General features: G+C 36.6%; 1 protein-coding gene across 2 annotated transcripts in view; it reads left to right on the top strand.

The window, feature by feature from the left end:
- Positions 1 to 26351, top strand: part of CRYBG3 (crystallin beta-gamma domain containing 3) — a 120981-nt gene that overhangs the window by 37202 nt on the left and 57428 nt on the right. For both annotated transcript variants that reach the window (XM_050782013.1, XM_050782014.1), the window contains 5 exons: positions 3409 to 3839; positions 14384 to 20555; positions 22214 to 22258; positions 22497 to 22612; positions 23572 to 23719. In XM_050782013.1, the coding sequence (XP_050637970.1) occupies positions 3409 to 3839; positions 14384 to 20555; positions 22214 to 22258; positions 22497 to 22612; positions 23572 to 23719 (6912 nt within the window). The remainder of the gene's footprint in view (positions 1 to 3408; positions 3840 to 14383; positions 20556 to 22213; positions 22259 to 22496; positions 22613 to 23571; positions 23720 to 26351) is intronic.

Below are 26351 nucleotides of genomic sequence, written 5' to 3'. Positions count from 1 at the left end.
ACTAACCTGGTCTGGTTTTGATCTCCGTCTCTTTCACTGGTTTCTTCTTTTCATTGTTTTTGCCTTTTTGTCTTTTTTTCCATAGGGATCTTTTTGTTTTTTCCTCTTTTTTTCCTGCTCACATTGTATATTGCCAGACTGCATTCTTAAAATGTGCCTCTGTTTATCAGACATCTCAACTTGTGTATCACAAGGGACCAAAAATTTCACATTTGACAACTAAATAGTTTGTTGCCCTACCTGCCTCTTACCCAGAGCCCTAATTCTCACCTCCCTTTCTATTTTCCATGTCCATTTGTTTGGCTTACCTACTCAAATTGTTGTCTAATTTAGAGAACTCAGTTATCTGTGACCATGTTATTCTTCACCCACCACTTCTAACTGGTCATCTTATCGAACTCTTTATCCTCTGTGCTCCAATCTTTTTCAACCATATCCCTGCCATAGTAAACATATTCCAAACTTCTGTGTCTTTGTGCATACCATGGCTTGTGTCTAGAATATTCTTAACACTCTTCAGAATTAAGCTCAAATGTTATCTTCTATGCAAAGAAGATGGTTTCTCTACATCCCCACTCATTAATTATGTCTTCCATTGTGTACATATCTCTTGTAAGCCCTCTACAGTGATACTAATATAATGAGTATCTTCCTAGCTTGTAAGCTCCTTGAAGACCTCAGCTAAATCTTATTAATCAGTATACATAATATTTTCCTGTATTTTGTTGTGTTGGGCCCCAGCATAGCAAAGAGAGTAGATAGAGAAATGCATTTGGGCTAAAAGTACTGCATTACAACATATTGAACATGAGGGAAAAACATTGAAAATTCCAAAGATACATATGCCTTCATCAGTAACATTCATATAGTATATACATAATACCAAAATCTTGGAGAGCAGCTAGAATGAACATTTTGTTAATGTTTGCCTGAATCCTGAGTGCTTTCATTCTACTCATTCATTGCTACAATGGTAGACAGTCCTGTTGGCAGACAGATGTAGGGCCCGCATAATGAGGGCCTGTAGGCAGGCTGAACTTGTCTAGGCTGAGGGTGAAGAACAACTGCTTTAGATCAATCTTAAAATTTTAATTCTTTGTTATTTAATTTATTGCAGGTGTTTACTTTGAATAGCAGTGTATTTTTCCTGCTAGTTTTGTTTCTAAATTCAGAAACTTTTTTGTTGTTGGTGTTTTAATTACTAATACACGTTTCTCATAAGATTATGAGGGAAAAATTAAGCAACTAAAACATTTAAGGGAACTAAAAACTACTCTTTAGTAAACTTATAGGGATTCTGGAATAGGAAAGAAGCAGACAGTTGAGGGGAAGGAGAAACAAGTGATTTTAAAAAAATATATTTACTATTTTAAAAAGGTTAAATATAAAGTCTTTCATTAGTTTCACAAAATGTATCTTCCTCATTTGGAAAGCAACCTCTTACGCTTTGAAAGGAATGAGCAAGTTAAAATAATAGGGAGATAAATACATTTTTGACAAAAATTACTTTTTTGAGATTTTAATGATGTTAAAAGTGGTAATCTTGTTCATTTTTCTTCTTTTAAATCACTGCCCAGATTATATAAGACTCTTTTGCAAATTTCTGAAGCATTTTAAGGATGTTTATGATATTTTAATGAACAGCCTGTAGTTTGCATTCTTCAAGTGGCTACATAGGAAGAGCAGCCGCTTTAGTCACTGTTCTTTTCACGTTCCAGTGCTCTTTTTGAGCTGGGGAGAAATATTGTGGCTAAAAATTACAATAAACCCAATTGTTAACAAAAAATGTATATCCTTCATATAAATGACCAGTTTCAAAATGTTGACTGCATATCTTCTACTGCCAGACTGAGAGATCATTTATCCTGTTTATATGAGGAGAGGGCACAGGTGACTTATAGTGTCAGCTCTCAGAATGAGCAGAAGGTTGGACGGGTGAGGTGGAGACAAGTGGAATCAAATTGTAGTTGAAACTGGTGAAAGGTGAGACGTGTAGTGTCTCTAGAAGGCTGGTGGCATTCTAAATGTAGAGGCTCACAAGATGTATTAAATCTTAACACATCAAAAAATGCCATGAAATCCCCTTTGACACCTATGGGAACAAACTTAAAAATATTGTTTGCTTGCAATCAGTTTGCTGAGTTAATAGGTTTTAATATTTTCTCAACCTTTCATATGCTATATCTTTTTTAGTGGTTAGTGAAATCCTCCTTTATATTAATTTGAACTTAGATCAAAACATGGAATGAGGTGAAAAAATGGCATTATAATTATGTTCTTGCCTTCTTGAAGCTCGTGTTTTTATAAAACATTCTCACGTGAACCTAAAATGCCCTAAGGTGGTTTTGACTTGGTGTCCTGATTGTTTTCTGACTCAGACTCGACCTTTCCTTTTATAAGGGCTAGCGAACATAACAGGTGACAGAGACTGTAGGATGGGCATTCTTTTTACAGTTATATGAGTGAGCATGTTTGGAAGGCAGAGTGAGTTGGCTCATGGGCCTAAAGCTTTTTAGAATCTGGAAATAGCACGAAGTGGAATGCCAACATGCTCTTTGATGTAGCAGCTCAGTTTGCCTCACACAGTATGCATTAATTGAGTTTGCTTTACCAGTAACTTAATTACGAGCAGGCAAAATGGACTTCTGCAAATGTTTGTCTTCAAGAGTGCCTGATGCTATCCATGGTTTGCATTAACATTATGTATCAGGACTTCCTGTTTTACCAGGAAGGGGTCACAAGTGGGCTCTTTCTCTGAAGTACCATGTTACTGTCTTTTCCTCATCTTCTTGAATAATGTTACATATTGTGCCAGCTTTATAGTTAACACAATGCTGAAATGATGAGGTCTGTTGAGGTGTTATTATCTCAAGTACCAGTAATTTGAATACTCTCCCTTAGCTCTGTCATAATAAAGGCTAAATTTAAATACACATGTTTACTGTGGTCTCTTCTCTCTCCGTATTTACCTCTCATGTCATTTTTGTACCCTAACCTCCAGTCATATTAAACTCCCTTAGGAGCTGATACCCCACTAAACACACACACAGATGCATAAGTATCACATAGTCACTTTTTCTGTCCCCTTCAAAGAGTGCACTTCCTCTAGGAAGCATCCCCCAAGTTACCGTCTGTGTTCTCACTTCCACCAAGTCTGGACTAGTTACTCCTGTTCTGGGTTCCCATGTGTGCGGTACTTCTCCCCTCATGACATTTACCATGTAGCTTTTTAAAGGTCGTGCTTACCGTGCCCTTCAGTAGATTGTGAACTGCCCAAAGGAACAGAAGCCATTAGTCTTATTCACAAATGTATCCTGGTGTCTACACAGAGTCTGTTTTGTAATAGCTTATCAGTCTGTTTTATTATTTAAATAATGATGCTTATTATTGTCTATTTTGTTTTCAAAGATTCGCCAAAGTGAGGACAAAAGGAACCATGCTGAGAAGTCAGTCACTCCTCCAGTGCAGGAAGATCCCAAAAAGGCATATGATGTTTCCAGTTCCACTGCAGATTCCAAAATAGGAGAAAGTGACAGACAGCCAAAAGAAAGCTTTTTTCAGTTTCTTGGTAACTTATTCAATATTTCGGGAAAATCATCTCTAGGTGAAGCTAAGCAGTCTTCTTTCAGAGATGACCATGATAAAGCTGAGAAAGATTTACAGAATCCCAGTGACCATCATGAAGAAGGGATCAAAAGGGAGAGAGAGATTTTCAGTGGCTCCCTAAGAACCCAGACACATCCAACAGAAGAACAGGACTCCAACTCATCTGAACTCTCAGATGCTTTTTCTTTGGATACAACACAAGACAGTGAACAAGAAGCCACTAATTTGCTAAAGTAAGTTTAAAATTTAATCGAACCAAAAAATTGAGCTTTTTGGATCTAGCTTTTCAGCTTTAGTTTTAATCCTAGTAATTGGTGGGATTGGAAGAGATATTCTGTAGTGTCTCTACTACTGGGTAAAAATCTTTATGATTCTCTGTACCATACAAGTAATTAATCATGGTACAGAGAACCATACAGGTAATCCAGGGCCTGCTAAATTTGTCTTAGTAAAAGATTTATTTTTTCCCTGCATGGTAATGTTTTCTGTTGCATGAATTCCTCCTGTGTCAGGACAGGCAACGTATTCAATATGTGCATTTTGAGGGAAAATGGTCCTCAGGTTTGTATTCTTATTCTGTCAATATCTTTATTCTGTAAAATTTAATTAAAGCAGTTAAGAAAAGCAATTTAAATGGGCTCTATTCATGAAACTAGCTTTATGAACCTTTACAGAGCTCCAAGAAATGAAAATATTGCTTGAATTGAAGGAACATTTTACCACCACTTTCTTCATTGTTTGATTAGCAAACACACACCAACTTGTTTTTCCTTTTACTCTCAAATGAGGTAGAAGGAATGTTTTGTAATTAAGGAATGTTTATCACATTGTTGAGTCCATTCGATATTTTGTGTGACATAAAAGTATTCATTTGTAACTAGTAAGGTTTTGTTTTATTGACTTTACTTTTACCTCTGCTCGAGAATTTATTATTGAAGAAGCCATCAATAATATTATAGTCAGATATAAGCATTACCATATAGTTATGCAGTTCTTTTTAGTTTCCAGGAAGTTCTTTATAGTTTCCAGGTGTCTTTATGTAGGTGCTTTCAGTTAATTCCTCATAGTAAACTTATGATACAGGCACAGACCTATCTTACAGCTCTGTGAAAATAGATTAGAGTTTGTCCATGAAGAATAATGTTGTGGGGCTTGTTCCACCTGATGTTAAAATGTATTGATACAGCTGTGGTATTTGAAACAGTGTCATACTGATGTAATATTTGCTAGACATTTAAATCGAACAGAGTAGACAGCCTAGAAATAGACTCTCTTATATGTAACTTGAACTCTAGAATGTGATGTCATTATGTGTTCCTCATCTTTGTATTAAAGTAAATGAAGATAGAGTAACAAATATTAAAAACAATAAAAATGTTAAAAGCAGCATTTGTACATTTTTATTTTGGTAAGAAATGACTTTCTAAGCATAATAGCAATGGAAGGTATCAATAAGAAGATCAGTAGATTAAAACTTATTCCCAATTTTCAAACTCTTTTATGTCAAGTAACATAAGCAATAATAAATTTAAATGGAAAATGAAAAAATTATACACAAAAAAATGACAGAGAATGCTTTAACTGATAAGCAATTTAGACACCAACTAACCAATAGAAAAGGCAAACAATATAAACAAATCTTTCAAATAAAAGAAGTCTAATCTGTTAATAAGTGAAAAAAGTTTATTTTCACTAACAATCAAGGAAATGCAGGCCAGGTGCGGTAATCCCTGGGATTACCTGTAGGTAATTACAAGCTGTAATCCCAGCACTTTGGGAGGCTGAGACGGGCGGATCACAAGGTCAGGAGATCGAGACCATCCTGGCTAACATGGTGAAACCCCGTCTCTACTACAAAATACAAAAAACTAGCCGGGCGAGGTGGGGGGCGTGGCTAACATGGTGAAACCCCGTCTCTACTACAAAATACAAAAAACTAGCCGGGCGAGGTGGCGGGCGCCTGTAGTCCCAGCTACTCGGGAGGCTAAGGCAGGAGAATGGCGTAAACCCGGGAGGTGGAGCTTGCAGTGAGCTGAGATCCGGCCACTGCACTCCAGCCTGGGGGACAGAGCGAGACTCTGTCTCAAAAAAAAAAAAAAAAAAAAAATCAAGGAAATGCAAACTAAAATGAGAATTTTTCCCCATTAAATTGATAATAATAATAAATGATAATGTCCTGAGTGAGTCAGAGTTGATAAGGCTGGCACTCATATACCCTGCTAGGAGTGGAGTACAAATTGGTAGCATTTTTTAGAAATTCAATTGGCAATATATATCAGGAACCTTAAGTTTGGAAGTTATTTCTGATAATGTACAAAGGTGTTGATTCTAACATTACAGGAACGTGTATTTGGAAACCAGTATCCAACAGCAGAAAAGTGGCTCAATTGTGCTGCATCCATAATATGTGAATACGATTGTCTAAAGCAGTACTATTCAAAGTGTGGTCCTTGGAGCAGCAGCAGCAGAATCACCTGGGACCTCATTAGGAATGCACATTATCTGATCAGATCCACTGAAGCAGAATCTCTGCAGGAGTGGGGCCCAGCAATATTCTAACTGCCTCTTTAGATGATTGTTTTGCTTGCTCACATTTGACATCTAGCATTTTAAAGTAACTTAAAATGGTGATAATTTGGAGGTTGTTATAGGAATTGGGTAGAATGGGAAGTTTGTACTTTTTCTCCTTTGATTAGTTAGGTCAGATTTTTTTTCTTTGGTACTAGTCGATTAAAAAGAGAGAAGATACTTTTCCTCTTATTTTTACCAAATAATAACTTGTTAGTAGACTAATTCCTTGTTAATAGAATAATTGCTTAAGGCAATTCTCCAAAGTCTCCTCAACAAAGAATGGTGGTTCTTGATTTAGGAGGAAAGGGAAAACCACCTGACTGCCAGTTTGACTGAGATGCCAGCTTCCTTCAGGCCTAGCTTTGAAAATCTCACAGTTTACCAGGCTTAGAATTACAGTTTCAACAACTTCCTCCTGACAGCTGTCAATATGCTTAAGAATTATAATTTAGGCCAGGCGTGGTGACTCATGCCTTTAATCTCAGCACTTGGGAGGTCGAGGCAGGCGGATCACCTGAGGTCGAGAGTTCGAGACCAGCCTGACCAACATGGAGAAACCCTGTCTCTACTAAAAATAAAAAATTTGCCTGGTGTGGTGGTGCATGTCTGTGATCTCAACTACTTGGGAGGCTGAGGCAGGAAAATCACTTGAACCCAGGAGGCTGAGGTTCTCATGCCATTCTCCTGCCTCAGCCTCCTGAGCAGCTGGGACCACAGGCGCCCGCCACCACACCTGGCTAATTTTTTGTATTTTCGGTAGAGACAGGGTTTCACCATGCTAGCCAGGGTGGCCTCAATCTCCTGACCTCGTGATCCGCTCGCCTCAGCCTCCCAAAGTGCTGGGATTACAGGTGTGAGCCAATGTGCCCGGTCAATATATGTAGAGAATCCTTTACTATTAATGATAATTTTGAGAATCTGTATTTTATTTTAAAGTTGTTTTGGCTCTGTTATATGAATTATTAAAAGCAATGATATATTTAAGTTTTTTATTCATGATCATGAGTATATCTCAAATATAAAACGTTATTTAAAGAGCTTATAGGGAGAGGATGATTAATGGATATAAAATTACAGCTAGATCTACATAGGAGGAATAAGTTCTAATGTTCTGTAGTACTGTAGGATGACTATAGTTAACAATAATCGATCATATATTATCAAACAGCTAGCAGAAAGGACTAAATGTTCACAACACAAATGATAAATGCTTGTGATGGATATGCTGATTTCTCTGAATTGATCATTACACAGTGTATACCTGTATCAAAATATCAGTCTGTATGTCATAAGTACGTACAATTATTACATATCAATTAATAAAAGAGCTTATGCTTTTGAAATTACTAAGAGATTTCAGTGTCACATACAAACATTTCAATTTTTTGATATTAGGAGGAATGAATTTACTTAAATTTTTTCATTGCCTTTTTCATGGACGAATGCTCCTACTTTAAAAAAATAAATCAAGGCTTATTAAAAAGGGTTAATAGCTTAAACAAGGTAATAAAACATCCTATACTGCATAACAGATGCTCATTACTATGCTATCAAACATAATTTTCCTTATTACCATTAATACAGCTTTCAGAATTTAGACAAGTTATTACAAGTCAAGTATCCCTTATCTAAAATGCTTGGGACCAGAAGTGTTTTAGATTTTCAATATTTTTTCAGATTTTAGATTTTTTTTGGGGGGGGGGGAGTATTTGCATAGGCATAATGAGAAATCTTGGGGATGGGACCTATGCCTAAACACAAAATTCATTTATGTTTCATTTGCATCTCATACACATGATTTAGGGGCATGAAGCAAAGTTTGCTCCTGAAAGTTTGCACCCAGAAAGCAAAGGTGCTTGTTGATTTGTTTGAGTTATAGATTGTAAACATGAGACCTTTGTCAGATGCATATTTTGCAAATATTTTCTCCCATTCTGTAGGTTGTCTGTTTACTCTGTTGTTAGTTTCTTTTGCTGTGCTGAAACTCTTTAATTAGGTACCACTTGTCGATTTTTTTGTTGTTACAATTGCTTTTGGAGTCTGTCATGAAGTCTTTGCCAAGGCCAGTGTCCAGAATGGTATTTTCTAGGTTTTATTCTAGGGTTTTTATAGTTTTAGGTTTTATATTTAAGTTTTTAGTCCATCTCAAGTTGATTTTTGTATATGGTGAAAGGTAGGGGTCCAGTTTCAATCTTCTGCATATGGCTAGCCAGTTATCCAAAGGACATAAACAGACACTTCTCAAAAGAAGACACACACCTGGCCAACAAGCTTAAGAAAAAATGCTCAATATCACTAATCATTAGAGAAATGCAAATCAAAACCACAGTAAGATACCATCTCTCACCAGTTGGAATGACTATTACCAAAACATCAAAAAACAACAGGCTGGTGAGGTTGTGGAGAAAAGGGAACCCTTATACCCTGCTGGTGGGAGTGTAAATTAGTTCAGCCATTGTGGAAAGAAGTGTGGTCACTCCTCAAAGAACTTAAAACAGAATTACCATTTGCCCCAGCAATCCCATTACTGGGTATATAACCAAAGGAATATAAATCATTCTACCATGAAGACACATGCATATGTCTGTTCATTGCAGCAATATTCACAATAGCTAAGACATGGAATCAACCTAGATGCCCATCAGTGGGGGACTGGATAAAGAAAATGTGGCGCAAAAACAGCAGGGAATACTACACAGCAATTAAAAAGAATGAAACCATGTCCTCTGTAGCAACATGGATGGACTAAGAGACCATTGTCATAATCAAATTAACCCTTTTATGCTTAGCGTTCCACTAATGGAACGCTAATGTGGGAGTTCTTTACATCCTGCTGCTCAAGCTTATTGCCAAGGTCTGATTTTTCAAACTCAAAAAATTGCAAACTCCCACATAAAATGCAAGAACAGAAAAAACAAATACTGCATGTTCTTACTTCTAAGTGGGAGCTAGACATTGAATACATGTGGACACAAGGGAGCAACAGACACCAGGGCCTATTTGAGGGTGGGAGGAGGATGAGGATTGAAAAACTACCCACTGGGTATTAACGCTGATTAGCTGGGTGACAAAATTATCTGCACATGAAACCCCTGTCACATGCAACTTATTCATTTGACAAACACGCATGTGTACTCCTTGAACCTAAAATAAAAGTTGGAAAGAAGAAAAAATGATAAATTTTCCACTTGTGATATCATGTTGGTGCTCAAAAACTTTTGGATTTTGGAGCATTTTGGATTTCAGATTTTCAGATTAGGAATGTTCAGCCTGTATTTACTATGTAAAGTGAGTTTAAAAAAAAATCCTCACCAAAAGGCAATGTAAGTGATTTGATCTTTACTTAATAGTTTTGTCATTGTTTTTAAATTATAACTGACTATACAAGTTTTGTTTTTAATATCCATAAAACCTTTATGAAAACCTGTGTGGCAACATTTTTAGATTGTTTTCTGTATATTAACTCACGTTTCTAGGGTAGTTTACATAGGAAGCTACTTTATTGTTGGGTTAATTTTTTTTTCCGTTCTAACTCTATTTTTCACAGGTACATATGCATAATGCTAAACTCTTCTGTGAAAGCTCCTGTGATTTTTTTTTTATTTTTTTGCTTTGCTTTCCATAGAGAAGTTAAAAAGCCTTTTCTATTATGAGAGAAGATATTCTTTGTAATTTGAAAGGAAATAAATCTTACTGCTAAAAAAAAAAAAAAAGTAGCTTAGCCGGGCACAGTGGCTAATGCCTGTAATCCCAGCACTTGGGGGCGGCTGAGGCGGGCAGATCACTTGAGGTCAGGAGTTCGAGACCAATCTGGCCAACACGGTGAAACCCCATCTTTCTCTACCGAAAACATAAAAACTTAGCCGGGTGTGGTGGTGCGTGCCTGTAATCACAGCTACGCAGGAGGCTGAGGCTGGAGAATCACTTGAACCCGGGAGGCTAAAGTTGCAGAGAGCCAAGATCGTACCACTGCAACTCTAGCCTGGGTGACAGAGCGAGACTCCATCTCAGAAAATAATAATAATAATAATAATAATAATAATAATTTGCCATATTTTCCTAAATGTGAATTAAGTACTTTTGCTATAAGTCTAGTTATTACGCTCAGGCTGCTATTAGAGAATTTTCTTTGAAGAATGATACATGTCTTTGGTTAACCTTTGTATTATCAAGTGTATCAAATTTATCTAGAATAGAGCATAGCTGTATGTATTACCTAGAGGCTTAATAAACCTTCAGATAATGAGTAATTATGTATTGGGCTAAAATCTGTAAAACCTTTTCAGATTTTCAATACGTATGCCTACTTCCTTAAATACTCGAAATTTTTAGATATTTTACTTTTTTTCTCGCTGTTCTTTGGATTATGTACCTTTGGTGTGTAGCATAAGCTGTAGATCCTATGTACAATTACAAAATGCGTGAGGTTAATACTCCCTTTTCTCTGTGTAGCTTGTGAAAATACAAATGATATAAATATAGAATAAAAATGCGATGGTAACTTCCGTGTGAGAGAAAACTAAGTACGAAATTCTGTTCTTACATATGAATCCTCCTATTATTAAATACAATGTGGAAAAAAAAGTTTTTTAATTTTTAATTTTCCATCTTCAGCTTATTTTTAGCTATATGCTTTTTGGCATTTATATTTACTAGGGAAAAATTAAAACTTAAAGAACAACTTTATGTTCCTAAGATTATTTAATTGTATGAACTCAACTATACTCCATGAAAGAATGATCTAAAACATAAATGTTGGCATGACTTAACCTTTTAAAAAGGGAGAGTTTAAAAAAAGATAGAGGGAGTGTAGCTCATTAGTACCTGAAGGGACTGACTATAACATATGAAGCTGAACTTGTAACTTTGATTTCCTATTCTTTAAATATAATATAATTGTTTAGTCTAAAGAATGTATGTTTTAATTACAAGTATATAATATTTCCACCTCCAGTGCAGCATATTAGTTAGAAATTTAAACCAGTGCATGTAACTTAATATAAATTAACTTAATCAACTTCGTTGAAAGTACTCAGAAAGCCCTAAAAAATATAAAACAATGATTCCCACCACCTACCCTGCAAAGGACCCCAATACCAAAAGGTATCACTATAGTGAGTTGAAATGTAATGGACTTTTTCTGTTTTTTATGAGAAGTCTTTTTGGATCAAAAGTTGCATTGATGCAGAATAAAATGCTTTGAGGTTTGATTAAGAGAGAGTTGCTAGCAAGAGGACCTAAATTTACTACACTAGAATAAATTTCTGTTCCTCATCTCTTATTTCCACTGACCATAAACATTTATTGGTATTGATTTCTTCAGAATTATTTTTGTGATCTTTTGCAAAAAGAAACATTGCAGTCTGTTTACAGGAGGTTTTAGGTATGAAATGTTAAAAGTTTGAAAGAAAAAAACCTGTCATTTATTTAGACTCTGTACCTTCATATGTTGTTCTGAAAGGCTTTTGTATTTTCTGAATAACTTACATATTTTGATATGGTATTTTACCAATAGCATTAATTTACCTATTTTTTTTCTTCTTGCATATTTTCACGAACTGGTTGCCTTATCCAACTTTTTTCTTTCATTGTTTTATTTTTATATTCACCATTCATTCATTCAACTTTTGGGGTTTTGTTGGTAGTTACAAATTAAATGTTTAATCCTATTATCATATAGCTTACTTTGAATAAAACATGATACATTATTAAAATTGGTATGAAGTATCTCTACTTTATGAAACACAAAATGTTTGGTACAAAACTTTTTTTCCATATTGCATATAACAATAGGAAGATTCATATGTAAGAACAGAATGTTGTACTTAGTTTTCTTACACATAGAAGTTGCCATCACATTTTTATTAGATATTTATGTCATAGTTGGCTCTGTGCAAGAGGCTTACATAGAGAAATTAATAAAAACAATACGTTGGTCTCTGTCTTCATAAGGATTAGATTTTTTAAAAATACCAATGAGGAAAGACCCAAATGTCAAATAGTGGTATCTTATCCAAGTTTTTTTCGTAACAGTCCTTGATCTAGCCTGAAACTCATGCAGCAACTACAACCATTTTTGGAACACAAAGCTTTTCTTTTTGCATCTCCTTTAGTGCTTTATAATGGACAGTAAAAATAAACGAATATAACTAACATAATTTTTTACAGTGCTGGTGCGTTAGTATTTTAAGGGGCCAGGAAGTATATAGGTTGAAGTGAATTATTTCAGCTAAAATTTAAGAAGTATTTAAGAGACACAGTTGGTGAAGTTTTTACATGTCAAAAGAGATATAATTTCTCTTTTATCAATTAGACAAATCTAGAACTCTTAATGTAACTGCTTTCAAGTTGACAATAAAATGTATTTTTTAGGTATTGGAATACTGATAACTGAATTTCTAAATTGTTCATGTTTATTTCATAGTAATGGTTTGGTTAATCATATGTCTAATCAGAAAATAATCAAGTAGAACACACATCCGATTTTTCTGCCATACTGTTTTTTAAAATATAATTTCAACTTTTATTTTAGTCGGGTGCATATGCAGGTTTATTACATGGATAAATTGCGTGTTGTGAGGGTTTGGTGTACAGATTATTTCATCACCCAGGTAACGGACATAGTACCTGACAGGCAGTATTTTAGTCCTCACCCTCTTCCCATCCTCCCCACTCAAGTAGGCCCCAGTGTTTATTGTTCCCTTCTTTGGATCCATGTGTACTGAATGTTTACCTTCCACTTATATGTGAGAACATGTAGTATTTGGTTTTCCTGTGTTAATTTACCTAGGATCATGGCCTCCACCTGCATTCATGTTGTTGCAAAGGACAAAATTTTCTTCTTTTTTCTGTCTGCATAGTATTCAATGGCATATATGTACCACATTTTCTTTATCCAATCTACCATTGATGGACACCTAGGTTGATTTCATGTTTTTGCTATTGTGGATAGTGCTCATATGAACATATGAACATATGAGTGCATGCTATTTTTTATAGTCAGGAAATTGAAAGGTAATTAGAGTTCAAAATTTAAAACATTTTAATTATCACATATAAAAATGAAGACATTGGTTTGAAATAGATTACTTAGCACTAAGTATCATTGCTTTACTTATTCATTAATTCATGAGAAGGTATTAAGCATATACAATTTGCCAAATCTTGTGTGGGGCACTTAAAAACAGAAAGATGATTAGGACACAGTACCTTCCCTCAAATAGCCACCAGGCTAGTGGGGAAGATAAATAAGTGCATAGATCTTTATGATTTAATGTGACAAACGCTGTGCTCTGTGCACCCGGAGATCAAAGACTAACTGTCCATCTTAGTAGTAGAGGGATAGGTTTGCATGGAAATTTTTTGTGTGCTGAGTCTTAGAGGGCATTAGAGTTTCCTTCTGATGCTGGCATTAAAGGACAGAGAATGATGCATGTAATTGGCTGCAAGATAGTATGGCATGATGTGAGAACTCGTGGGGGTAGATTCTCCAAAGGAAATTGGGTGCTGAGAGCATCAGGATCTTTATACTGGGGTTAGTTTTCTATACTTCCTCTAGACATCTTTTTTGATTTCGGCATTTGCCCAAGCAGTTTAATACTCACTATACTAATTGTATAGTGAGAATTTTGATGCAGTTTTGTCATTTATTGAATCAACAAATACATACTGAGTGCTTACTGTGGGCTAGATATCTTGCCATCTGTTTTCCTTTAAAATGTTTCCAACTTACGTGCTAAATGTTGCTGTTCAAATTCACATCTAAGAGTAAAGGAATAGAAGGTCATTATGATGCTTTAATGTGGTGGAGAAATCAGTGATGTATCCCTAAACTTGTAGTAATATGAGGCCCAAAGTCAATCTGGTTACTTAGAAGTCAGACACTCCTTTGAGATTAGAACTAGGACCCAAGGCTTGAACGCATATTCTGTTAACCACAGTCAGAGGTATGTATGTAATCAGGTAAGAAGGAGTAATTCTAAGGAACTCAAACATTCTTCATGCTGCATTGACATTCAGGTGCTGCTTGTTAAATTTTTATTATTTTTAATAAAGATAAATTTAAAGCATTCTATGATTTACTCCCCAAATTGGTACATATTAAGGGAAGTGGTGTTTAAAAGATGTACTTTTACCACAGTTGCTGGGATTAGTAGTAAGTATTATTAGTTGTATTTCCTGATACTCTCATACTTTCTTTTTACAGACAAATCGATGGTAAACCAGAGGAGCCTTCAGTAACATATGCAACATATCGAGGCCCAAGTCACATTAGGAAATATTTAAAGCAACAGACGGGCTTGGCAACTGTGAATACCTTGGACACAGAAAATGAAAGTTCTGACTCTAGTATAAACAGACACATTGACCCTGGAAGTGAGATTGAGGCTAGGATACTGCCACTGTTGTTATCAGCTAGTACAGACTCATCTATGAAAGGAAATCTACTTGAAGGCCCATTAGAAGACTCTGATTGTAGCAAAACAAGTCTCAACACAGAAAGTTCTTTGACAAATAACCCAGAACTGCAGAATATTGCCTCTTCCAATAATTTTTTAAATAAAAATGCTTGGGGGGGTATTGAGAGAAATAGGTCATCCCCTTCTTCTGTGACGAACTCCAGCTATGATGGAGAATCTGACTCACAGCACCATTTAAGTTGTGAACCAGTTTCTCAGACTAACAGAAATTTGGTATGTTCAGCATTGTTCACAGGAAGTAGCAGTAGCAATGTCCCTTGCAGCCCAGATTTTCAGAGAGTAACTACAACAGAAAATACGATAAAAGAAAACACTGTGATGAGTAATGGGACATTGGTGCAAAGAGAGGAGCTTGTTGAGCCTCAGGGCCCTGCTATTTCTAATTTCTCTTGTACCAAATCTGATGGGAGTGACACTACTGAACAGGAAAGTACAAATTTGCCAAGTCCAAATAAATCAATTAGGCAGGAAGATCTGCAGTTGCCAGAGAGTGAGTGTTCTGACAAGCAAACCATAGATAACTCATCAAAGCAAGCTGCCACTCACACCAGTGTCGTTGCTCTTCAGAGACATGCTGTGACAAACACAGAACTTGTAAATGAAGGAAAGAGATTGTCTGCCCAAGACTCACAGAAAAATGTGGTTGTTAGAGAAGTCAGGCAAGAAACAGAAAGTGCCTCAGCTAGTGAATCCATAGCTTCAAGTCATGTAAAAGCTCCAGAAGATAAAATTGAGTCATCACTCAAAGATACTGACCAATACTTTGAAACCAAAGCCAAAAAGCTTGATTTTAGGTCCCATGATAAAATTCCTCATATTAGAATGAATAGAAAAGACCTGACCTCCTTAAATTACGTCAGTGAATCAGCAGTTGTAGCATGCTTAGTAAATAAAAATGCACCTGAGTTGAAATTTGAACTTAATAGAAGTCACATTTCAGAAACTCCTCTTGACTCTGAGAGTCCTCAACAAACTAAAGTATCACCTGATGCTAAAACATGTCTTAGCCTTGACTGTAAAAAACTAAATTTCAATATTTCACCTCCTACCTTTGTTTCTGGAGTTGGGATGCTGAGCAAGTTGGATATTCCTGATTTAATGAATGAGGGTTCTCCTGTGCCCATTGAAACTGGGAAGGTCAACACTGTTGGTATTTCCTGTCAGCCTAGTAAGTGTAAAGAAGAAAATGTGAAAAACCATGTTGAGGCTGCAGGCGGGAAGAGTCCTCCTCTTTCCTTTTGCCTTGAATATACATCTGCAATTTTTGAATCCAAGGAAATTCTTTCTAATAGTGAAAAATGCCAGGTTCTTCCAGGTTCTGAAGCCAGTGGCCCTCACTTAACTGGGATGGAGCTATTGAGCTTTGACTCTGGAAACCTCTCTAAGGATTGCAGTTCCATTTTATCTCAAGACCCTAATAGAGTAATGTCTTCAAACACTAAAGCAAATATGAGCATAATAGAGAAGTCTGATTCTCTTTCCTTGGAAGCCAAAACTGCTAACATTGTATCAAAAGCTGAAATTGATGGTCAGAACAATGTTCCTGTGGAGTCACATTCTGGAAGAGGAAAAACTATATCCTTGTCCAAGGTATCTTTTTCACAAGCGGAGCCCAGAGACATTTCTCAGGATAAAATGTCTTCTTTTCCACTGAAAATTACCCATGTTCCAGAAAAGCCTATTTTATCAGAATTAACATTTCTAGAAGTTGAACAGGACAAAAGTTTTCAATCAATTAATCATAATGAGATTGGAGAGAAATGTTCAGACGCTGGCCTAAAAGAGAATTGCCAAGCTGAGCTTTCTCCTGCTACCTCCAAATATGAAGATATACCAGAAACAGAGGTAGATGCCTTAGGCTCTCCTCCTGCTCTTCTTAAAAGTATTATATCTGGGATTTTACCACCTATTCGTGATGAGAAAGTCAGTAGGCAAATGGCACAGAATTGTGAAGCTAACACTTACATGATTCATCAATCTTTGGATATTTGTGGGACTAAAAAGATTTCTGGTCACTCAGAAATGGCAGAACTCAGCTTAGCTAATATTTTTCATAAATTCCAAGAAACTGGCAGCTCAAAAGTAAATTCACCTTTTCTGGATTCTGATTCCAGTTTGGGAAAAAATGTTTCTGCATCTGAGGACTCAAGCTTCCTTAATGTACCTTCTCTGCTGAGATCAGAAAAGAAATCCTCATCTTACAGAAAGAAAGAGAACATCCATTTTTTAAATGGTGGTATTGATAGTGTGTCATCTTCCTCTAGTTACCCTGAAGAAGTTAACGTGATAATAAATTCACATAAGCCCCAAAATCATTTGGATTCTATACAAGTTACCAAAGATCTCACACATGAAGGTACCTCTGTAACTGACCCGTTGTACCCTAACACCTCTTATTTGGAATTTGAAACGTCTATCTCAATTGGGAAAGAAGTAACCCCATTTCAGGAATATTTTGGGAAGATATCCACTGATTTCCCAACCACTGCCCGATTTGACAATCCCGTGGAAGCAGAGACTGGAGCAGTTGCTGGGCCTGCAGTGTCAGTTAACAGCTCAGGCCAACAGTGTTCTGAAGCCTCTGCTGAGCACATAGAAGCCAGGGGAAGAGCACATGACCAACTTTTGGACCTCGAAAGTAGTTTACTCAAAAAGGCCGACACATTGATTGGTGAGATTTTTAATTCTGTCAGGGAAGAACTAAAATTCAAACACACAGTGAGTACCTGCCAGGAGCACATAGCCATAGAAGGCATAATGAATCAGGGTACCCTGAAAGAAGACGTCTCTGAGAAAAACCCATTAGAAGTGACACTAACAGAGATCCAACAGACAGAGGGTTTGGAAGAGCAGGGCATGGAAAACATGTCAGAAGTCGAAGAGAAGCCCTGTGATTCACCAGCAGTTGGTGAGAAGAGTCTTCTTGTTGATCCTGATAGTATGAATGTATCTTGTTTGTTAGAAGATAAAGCTAGGGAATTAGTCAGTGAGATTATTTATGTAGCCCAAGAAAAATTGAGAAATGATGCTTTTGAAGATACTGAGGATACTTGGGATTCTGAACTTCAGGCAGATCCTTCAAAAATTCTGAACAGTGATAGTGTTAAGCCACATGATGTAGTTAGAGAGTTCTTGGTATCAGAACAGCCAGTAAATCAAAGCACACAAATTAGTGAAAATAAAGTATTAAGTAAATTCTTCTCTGTAAGTAACTTAGCTAGTGGCACAGAGTCAATTAAGGGAAGAGAAATTGTTCTCTACCAAAAATCCCCATTTTCTGGAAATGGATCTGGACTGTCTGATAGTATAAATTTGCAGGAATCAGATACGGTTTTACTAGCTGAAGACATGTCACGTAAACGGTCAGATGATAGGGTAAAAACACATTTATTTTGCAATGAGGACTGTAATGAGACAATGGAAATAGAGAATGTGGATAATAACAAAACTGAGACAGAGGATAGAAGAACTCTTGTATTAAATTTCAAATGGCCTCCACTTGTGAATGATGACATCCATGCACCTGGTACATCTAAAAGCAGTTTGTCTGATAGCCTTGTATGTATATCTGAAAAAAACTTGCCAGGACACAGTAAAAACACACCTCTTGCAATGTCCGAAGTAGGGAAAGTACACAAGAAGGATAATGAAATAAATATAGGGAAAATTGAGCTTATACCTTCCATGTTAGAAACGGGGAAAACAAACAAAAAGGATGCTGAATTGAATATTCTGAAATACGAGGCAGTCCCTCCTATGTTAGAAATGGGAAGAGTACATAAAATGGATGCTGAAATGAATGTCAAGAAAACTGAACCAAAAGCTAATGTTTTTAAAATGGGAGAGGTATACCAAATGGATGCTGAGAGCTGTATTGAAAAAACTGAGGGATCACCTGTCATTTTAGGAATGGAAAAAGCTTATAAGATGAAGGGTACTGAAGGGGATGTTGGCAAAATTGAGGTGATACCTGTTATGCCAGAAGTGAAAAATGTCCACCAAAAGGATGCTGAAGGGTATATTGTAAAGACTGAGATGGCACCTGTTACAATTCACATGGAAAATATTTACCAAACGCATGCTGAAGGGGATATTGGCAAGACTGGGGCAATACCCTTGTCAGAATTGGAAAATATCTACCGAAAAGATGGTGAAGGGATTAGTGAAAAGGCTAAAGGAATACCCATTACATTAGCAGTGGAAAATGCTTACCAAAAGGATGCTGAAGGGGATATTGCAAAGGCTGAAGTGATGCCTGTGAGGTTAGAAATGGAAAATACTTACCCAAAGGATACTGAAAGAGATAGTGGCAAAACTGAGGTGATGCCCATTGCATTAGAGGTAGTAAATACTTACCAAAGAAATGCCGAAGGGTTTACTGGGAACACTGAGGGATCTATGTTGAAAATGGAAGCTACTTGCCAAAAGACTGCTGAAGAGGTCATTAAGAATACTGAAATAGTACCGTGTGTGTTAAAAGTGAAGGAAGCACACGAGGCAGCACCTGCCCCCTTAGAAATAGAAAAAGCATGCAAGAGAGATGTTAAAGACACTATTGGAGCAACTGTGTCCTTACCCTCTGTGATAGAAATGGAAAAAATATCCCCAGAAGATTGTGGTGAGAATATTGGGAAACACGAAGTGTTACCCACAGTGGTAGACATTGAGAAAATACATGGACCAGGACTGGGATTGACCATTACACAAGTGGAGGCCATGCCTCCTGCATTTGAAAGTAAAACACTACAAGAGTATGCTGAAGGGAGTGTTGGAGAAACAAAGGAAGAACCTACTGAAATAAAGGAAGGCTTGATAGCACATGAGAATAGACTTGCTACACATTTCAGGGGTTATGAATCCCCTACATTAAGTAAGGATTATGAGGGCTACCCAGCCCCAGCAATGCCAGATTTTCAACCTGGAGATACCATAGTAAGACTAGACAAAAGAATGTCTCTTACTGCAATACATGACAAGAGGAGAGAGACAGATTATAGTGGCAAAAAAGGATATAATTTAGCTTTTGTTTCTCAAGATGAACAAGAAAATTCTTCCTTTACTATATTATACGAAGAGCCCCTTCAAGAAGAGGACAAGTATGCTTCCACGGAAGCAAGCCAAACACGGTCTGTCTGGTTTCCTGATACGTCCCCTGACAGCATGCCTGTTCTGGCATGTGAAAGGTCTGAGAGTAGAACTGACCTTGTCCATCACTTTGAAAAAGGTACTAAATTAGGTGAGACATTTGATAGTGATAGTTCAGAAATGTTCTTATCAGTGGAGGCCAAAAGGTACAAAATTTATCCTTTAGCATTGTCTCCCATTTATGAGGATGACAGCTCACAGGAGGACATTCTATCCAGTGAGGTTTCACCTGGTCACCATGGCCCCAGGAAATCAAGAGAGAGTGAAAACCAGCCCTCTTCTGTTTTATCCCTTCTCCAGTCAGTGTCAGAGCGTTTAAAGATGAATTTTGATGAAGATGACAGAGAGGCAGCTGAGGAGGAAGAAGAGGAGGAGGCAGCAGTATTGCATAAAGATCTGAGAGCTGGAAGCGGGGAGCATGTTACCTTCCAGTTGCCAGATCCTTCTATCACGTTTTACCCTGATGACCAGGAAAGCATTGGAATTTCTAAGAATTCATATGTGATGCCAAGTGAACCTACTACCTCCAATCTGCAAGTTGGTCTGTGGCCAGAAAAGACCTCATTTCTCCAGAAATCTGACCTTACTTCTAAACTACATTCTTCTTTAAAGAGTGCTTATCATCAGTATCTGCAGACTTCCCAAAGTCATTCCTCAGAAAAAGGAGCCAGATTTGGTGGAATTCTTCAGGAACCAGTGTCCAAGTATTTCCGTGTTCAAGACAACCCAGGCAGATTGAGCCCATTTATAGAGGTAAGTTATTTTGTTTATTATATTAATAATAATAATTAAAGCTTTGGGTCATGAAATTATCTAAAGGCTTATTAAGAAAAATCAATGTTTTGGCCAAGCATGCTGGCTCACGCCTGTAATCCCCGCACTTTGGGAGGCCGAGGCAGGTGGATCACAAGGTCAGGAGTTCAAGACCAGCCTGGCCAAGATGGTGAAACCTCGTCTCTACTAAAAATAAAAAAAAAAATTGCCAGGCATGGTGGTGGGCGCCTGTAATCGTAGCTACTGGGGAGGCTGAGGCAGAGAATGGTTTGAACCCGGGAGGCAGAGGTTGCAGTGAGCCAAGATCGCACCAATGCACTCCAGTCTGGGCGACAGAGTGAGGCTCCATCTCAAACAAACAAAACAAAAAAGAAAATCAATGTTTTGAGGTTGTAGAAGTTACATAAAGTTTGTTTCATAAAAATATCAGATTTATTCTTTGGTTGAAATATATCATAACTCATGTATTTTAGTTGGACTACTTAGGAAACAAAATTGCTTGGTCAGAATTTAAAAAGCATAATACTGAAGCAAGGTTATTTTGAAGTATTTTGCTAATATTTTTCAAGCTAAATTAAGTGACAGTCTAAATTTCTCAAGGTACTGTATGTGAGAAAATTGTCAGTTTGCATTTAGCTTATTAGTCTAATGAAAAATCTTTCTGTTAAGTAAAATTTTTAAGTATTTGACAGCAGCCTCTCACTACAACAACTCATGTTGTTGTTCATGCAACGCAGGGCAGTGAGCAACCTAAATCAAACAAAAAGAACTGGAAACATTATAGCTGGAAAATGTTTTAAATTCAATTACATTTTTCTTTGATTTAGAAAATTTAAATATTTAATGTAGAATATTTATTAAATATGGGACTTTCCTTTCTGGCATTTCCAAGGTCATGGTACTTTCAAGATAAAGATAGAGGATGTCCAAGGCCTGTATCTTTACCTCAAACAATCTTCATGGCAAATAGTAATACTCAAAGACCAACCAAAACTTGCAAAGCAAAGTCGTTTTAAAAGACGTGATGGGATTTGAAGAAATATTTCTTTCATGGTTCTCCACTGCCTACCAAATCAAGTGGCACCTCTTAACTCTGCATTATAAGGCCCCCAAGTTCTGTTTTGCCAACCTTGTCTCCCCACACTCTGGGTGCACACTCTGTTTCCTACCAGTGCACTTTTCCCCAGGATGGTTCTCTTCCTAGAATTTCTTTATTCACTATCCCGTCACAACCTGCCACATTTTCCATTCACTGAAATGTTTTTCAAGATCCCTCAGTACCACTTCCTCAGAAAAGCCTCTCTGAATCTGTGTGCCCTTACCTCCATGCTGGTGCCATTTCCACAACCTAGTGTTTTCCTTGTGTTTTACCTGTGAATGTAACTTAGGCTTAGAAGAGCTATGCAAATATGATCATCTATTTACCCATTCTAAGCGATGTACTTCTTGAGGGCAGAGACAACGTGTTAATTTCCTGTATGTTTGTATTTATATCACTTCTATCTAGAGAAGCACCTCGCTCATAATGATCACTAACTAAATATGTGATAAATTGGATACATGACTGCTAAGAAAATGAATTATGCATCTTTCACCGATGTTTCTTGAAGCTTACTTTTCCACTTTTATTATTTCAGAATGTTGACAAAGAAACTCTGAGATATAACCCAAGACCTGGGAAGGTAAGGATAACTTTCTCAAACTAAGATAAAGGTTAAAGATTAGGTAACTTTCAGGCTTGAGGAATTTAATATACTTATACGTGACTTAGAAAATGATTTCAAGGATTTAACATCTAAAGTAACATTTGCTTTTGTATATTTAGGATGTTTATTTCTATGTTCTAAGACATTTTAGAATTTAAAATACATTCTAAAAATTAGTTATTGTAGCTACTTACTGCTATTTACTGTGTTGCAGATGGTTATCTATGATCTCCATGAAAGTAAATATAAACAAGAAGTCTACTGTAATATTCCTGATGCTACATCATGGTCTTTTCCAAATGGAGTTCTAATAAAAGTTGTAAGGGGCTGGTAAGAAGTCTCTTAAAATTTTATAGCATAAAAAGTAAATGTGTCTTCTTGCTGTTAATGGTTTTTTTGCTATTTTTTATTAAAGTCATAATTTCCTTCCTCTACTTTTTGACAGAATATTTTGAAACATTATTGTTAGTGTGTTATAACTTAATTGTTCTCTTTATTTACTATGGCATAAAATATAATCTGTTTTTAGTGCTTCAGCCAGTAAGTTGCAAGACTTAATCTATACAATCAGTACCATTCTGTAACTGCATTATTAGCGGATAGATTTGGCAAGTTTGGGTGAATGCTTCAGTTGAATGAAGCATAGCTTTGAAAATGAGTTCAGAATTTGTGGGATGCTGAGGAATGTGAAGGCCACAAAGTTGTTCGTATAACTTGCTCAGAAGTGAAGGAATCTTTGTATGGTCTAAAAATGAGGGGCAACTGCATCTGTTTATTATGGACCATGAGCCATGGACAAGCTGGAGCCAGAATTTATCTGTCCAGTGTTTAGGCTACCCAGGTAAGCATTCACGTCTTAAATCATATGGTGTAATCTCATCTTCATATAATAAAATAAGACTTGTGTCCTGTGTTACTCAGCAACAAGAAAATTAGAAGTATAATTTGGAATTGTTGCACTATTGTTTTTAATGCAACTGTATAGTTTTGTATAGACCACATCTATAAAGAGCATACATACGTAAATATAGACATAGAAATATATTATGGTACTATGTTCAGAAAGTATTTCTATTCCCAAGGTATATGCACTTTTGTTTTTTCTTTCCTATTCACCTATACTTAAATTAGCATATAGCATTGTTTCAAAAAAATAGAGTTATATGTTAATAGTGGAAGATATCCCAGCTTAAAAAATTTAAGTAGACAAAATGGTCTGTGACTTATTCGCCTCAGCTCTTAGAAAATTAAATATAATATAACTCATCATTGCATTTCTTTTTATTTAGCTGGATTTTATATGAGAAACCACATTTCCGAGGTCAGAAATGTGTGCTGGAAGAAGGGGAAAAGGTGTTAAATCGTGACTGGATTCTTCAGAACAGAAGGCATCCACAAAGAAACTTTGCATTGGGTTCTATCAAACGTGTGTTAAAGGTAACAACTGTAGATTTTTCTCCTGTTTTTTATTTGATTTTATTTGTCATATAGTAAACCTGTGCTATGACCTGGCAATGTTTACAAATCATTGCTAATTTTTGTGCTGTTACTAATCTTCATTATCATTGAAAATCTTTTGAGTTTATGCAAATAGAGTGAATGTAATTAAAAATATTAACCAGAGGTAATCTAGTTTATAAAATGTTACATGGGCTGGGCGCGGTGGCTCACGCCAGTAATCTCAGCACTTTGGGAGGCTGAGGCAGGCAGATCACCTAAGATTGGGAGTTCAAGACCATCCTGGCCAACATGGTGAAATCCTGTCTCTACTAAAAATACAAAAATTAGCCAAGTGTGCTGGTGCAAGTCTGTAATCCCAGCTACTCTGGAGGCTGAGGCACAAGAATCACTTGAACCCAGGACATGGAGGTTGCAGTGAATCAAGATCGTGCCACTGCACTCCAGCCTGGGCGACAAAGTGAGACTCAGTCTCAAAAAACAATAATAAATAAAGATATAAAATGTTACATGATGTACTATGTATTTTAATAGGATTATACTATTACTATTAAAATATGCTAATAGGAATAGTATACTCCTATTATAATAGTATACTATAGACTATACTGTAATAGTATACTACTATATTAGTGTACTACTATAATAGTATTCTACTGCTCCTACTGTAATACTCCTAGTGGTATATAATAGTGTAGTATTGGCTGGGCCCTGTGGCTCACACCTGCAATCCCAGCACTTTGGGAAGCTGAGGTGGGTAGATCACTTGAGGTCAGGAGTTCGAGACCAGACTGGCCAACATGGTGAAACCCCATCTCTACTAAAAATACAAAAATTAGCCAGATGTGATGGTGGGCAGCTGTAACCCCAGCTTCCCAGGAGGCTGAGGCAGGAGAATCACTTGAACCTGGAGGGCAGAGGTTGCAGTGAGCTGAGATCATGCCACTGCACTCCAGTCTGGGCAACAGAGCAGGACTGTGTCTCTTAACAATAATAATAATAACAATAGCAGCATAGTATTATAGAATACTCGTAATTAGTATACACTGTTCCTAATTAGGAGTATACTATTCAGGAATATTAGAGATTCCTTATTGATTTCCAGATATACATTTTCCTAGTGTAGATTGCTTCTACTTATTATAGACATGTGTGTGCATGCATGTGTGTGTGTTAGGGGAAATAAGGGAGGATTGGAATAGGAAGGGAAGGTATTGTTTTTTATTTTTCTGTTTAAACAATATTAATACTAAGATGAAAAGGGTCTTCCAATGTAATAAAATATTTTGTATGAAGTTCTGTGGTAGTATAGAGGAGGGGTTAATTAGTGATAAGGACATCTCAGATAAGGACAGAATTCTCCTCACAGGTATTCTTAAGATTTCCTTCAACAGTAACATAATATGTGATACAATACAGTTACTTATGTGACAGTCATGGATATATGTAGTTTTCAAGTTATGGAGATTTCATTGGTATACATAAAAAGTATAAATTGAGATGAACACCATCATGATGACTTGGATTGTTATTATTAAACTCTTCATAGTGGTCTGTAGCATTCAGAGAAATTAAATATAGCCTACAGAAAAACTCAAGTTATAAAGGGTGGCTGCACATATTTTATGTGAATCAATACTGTCTGCCAAACTCTAAGTAAACCTATATTTAACAAATATTTGTGTCTGCTTTTGAGCCAATACTATGGTGTGCACAGGGAATAGAAATACAAGTGAGATACGGTTCCTTACTTCAGGTTGCTTAAAGACTGGGGGAGAGCAGCTGAATCACATGATTATATGATGTGAGACGTGTTCTCCAGGGCCCTCTGGGCACACAGAAGAAACAACTCACCTTTGGGAAGAGGCATGTCACCTGGAGGAGGTGGCACCTGTTTGGAATGTTGCAAGGACTAACAGGAGTTAAGCAGTCTAGGAGATATGAGGGAGTTCCTGGCAGAGCCACTTTTGTCAGATGCAGAGGTGAGCTTTGGTGGCCTAGAGTAATGCAAGGAGATTAAGATGGCTGAAGTGGAGAGAGCAATGTCCATTTTCATTGAAAGATTTAACTGCAGTCAGTTCAGTTCTGCAGATAACCATCTGAGTGCTCACTCGATTAACTCAACTAGAAATTCCTTGAAAAAATGACTAGTTTGTAACTGTACTCTTTTAAGATTTATATAACTTGTGGTTTTGTGCTTTCTTTGTGAAATCAGGCACTATGCCAAGGCCTAGTGGGAAAAAAACAAGTAATTTATGGCAAACAGCCACCGCTCTCAACCCCCCCGAAATCAAACAATAAAATCAAACAGATTTAATCTGGTGAGCATAGATATTTGAATGGATATTTGCACGTCCACCATTTGTTTGGACTATATTATAAGAAAGAGTAAGTCAGGCTTGTACTTTTTCCTCCAGTGTTTGTTCTTGGAATCATTTCTTTTTTTAGTTGCAGTGTTAGTGCCCGTGTATCTCCAACAGGTTAACAACTTTTAGTGAGGAAGGAAAATAAAACTATTGAGCATTGAATGAAAGAGGCATAAGCCTTGTTTAAATATTTTACAAAGTAATAATTAGGCATCAAACTGCTTCCTTTTTCCAACGTTGTCAAA

This window comes from Macaca thibetana, chromosome 2 (genome assembly GCF_024542745.1).
Source record: "Macaca thibetana thibetana isolate TM-01 chromosome 2, ASM2454274v1, whole genome shotgun sequence".
Lineage (NCBI taxonomy): Eukaryota > Metazoa > Chordata > Mammalia > Primates > Cercopithecidae > Macaca > Macaca thibetana.
The sequence above is the reverse complement of the archived record's forward strand: the minus strand, read 5'-3'. Positions and strand labels throughout refer to the sequence as shown.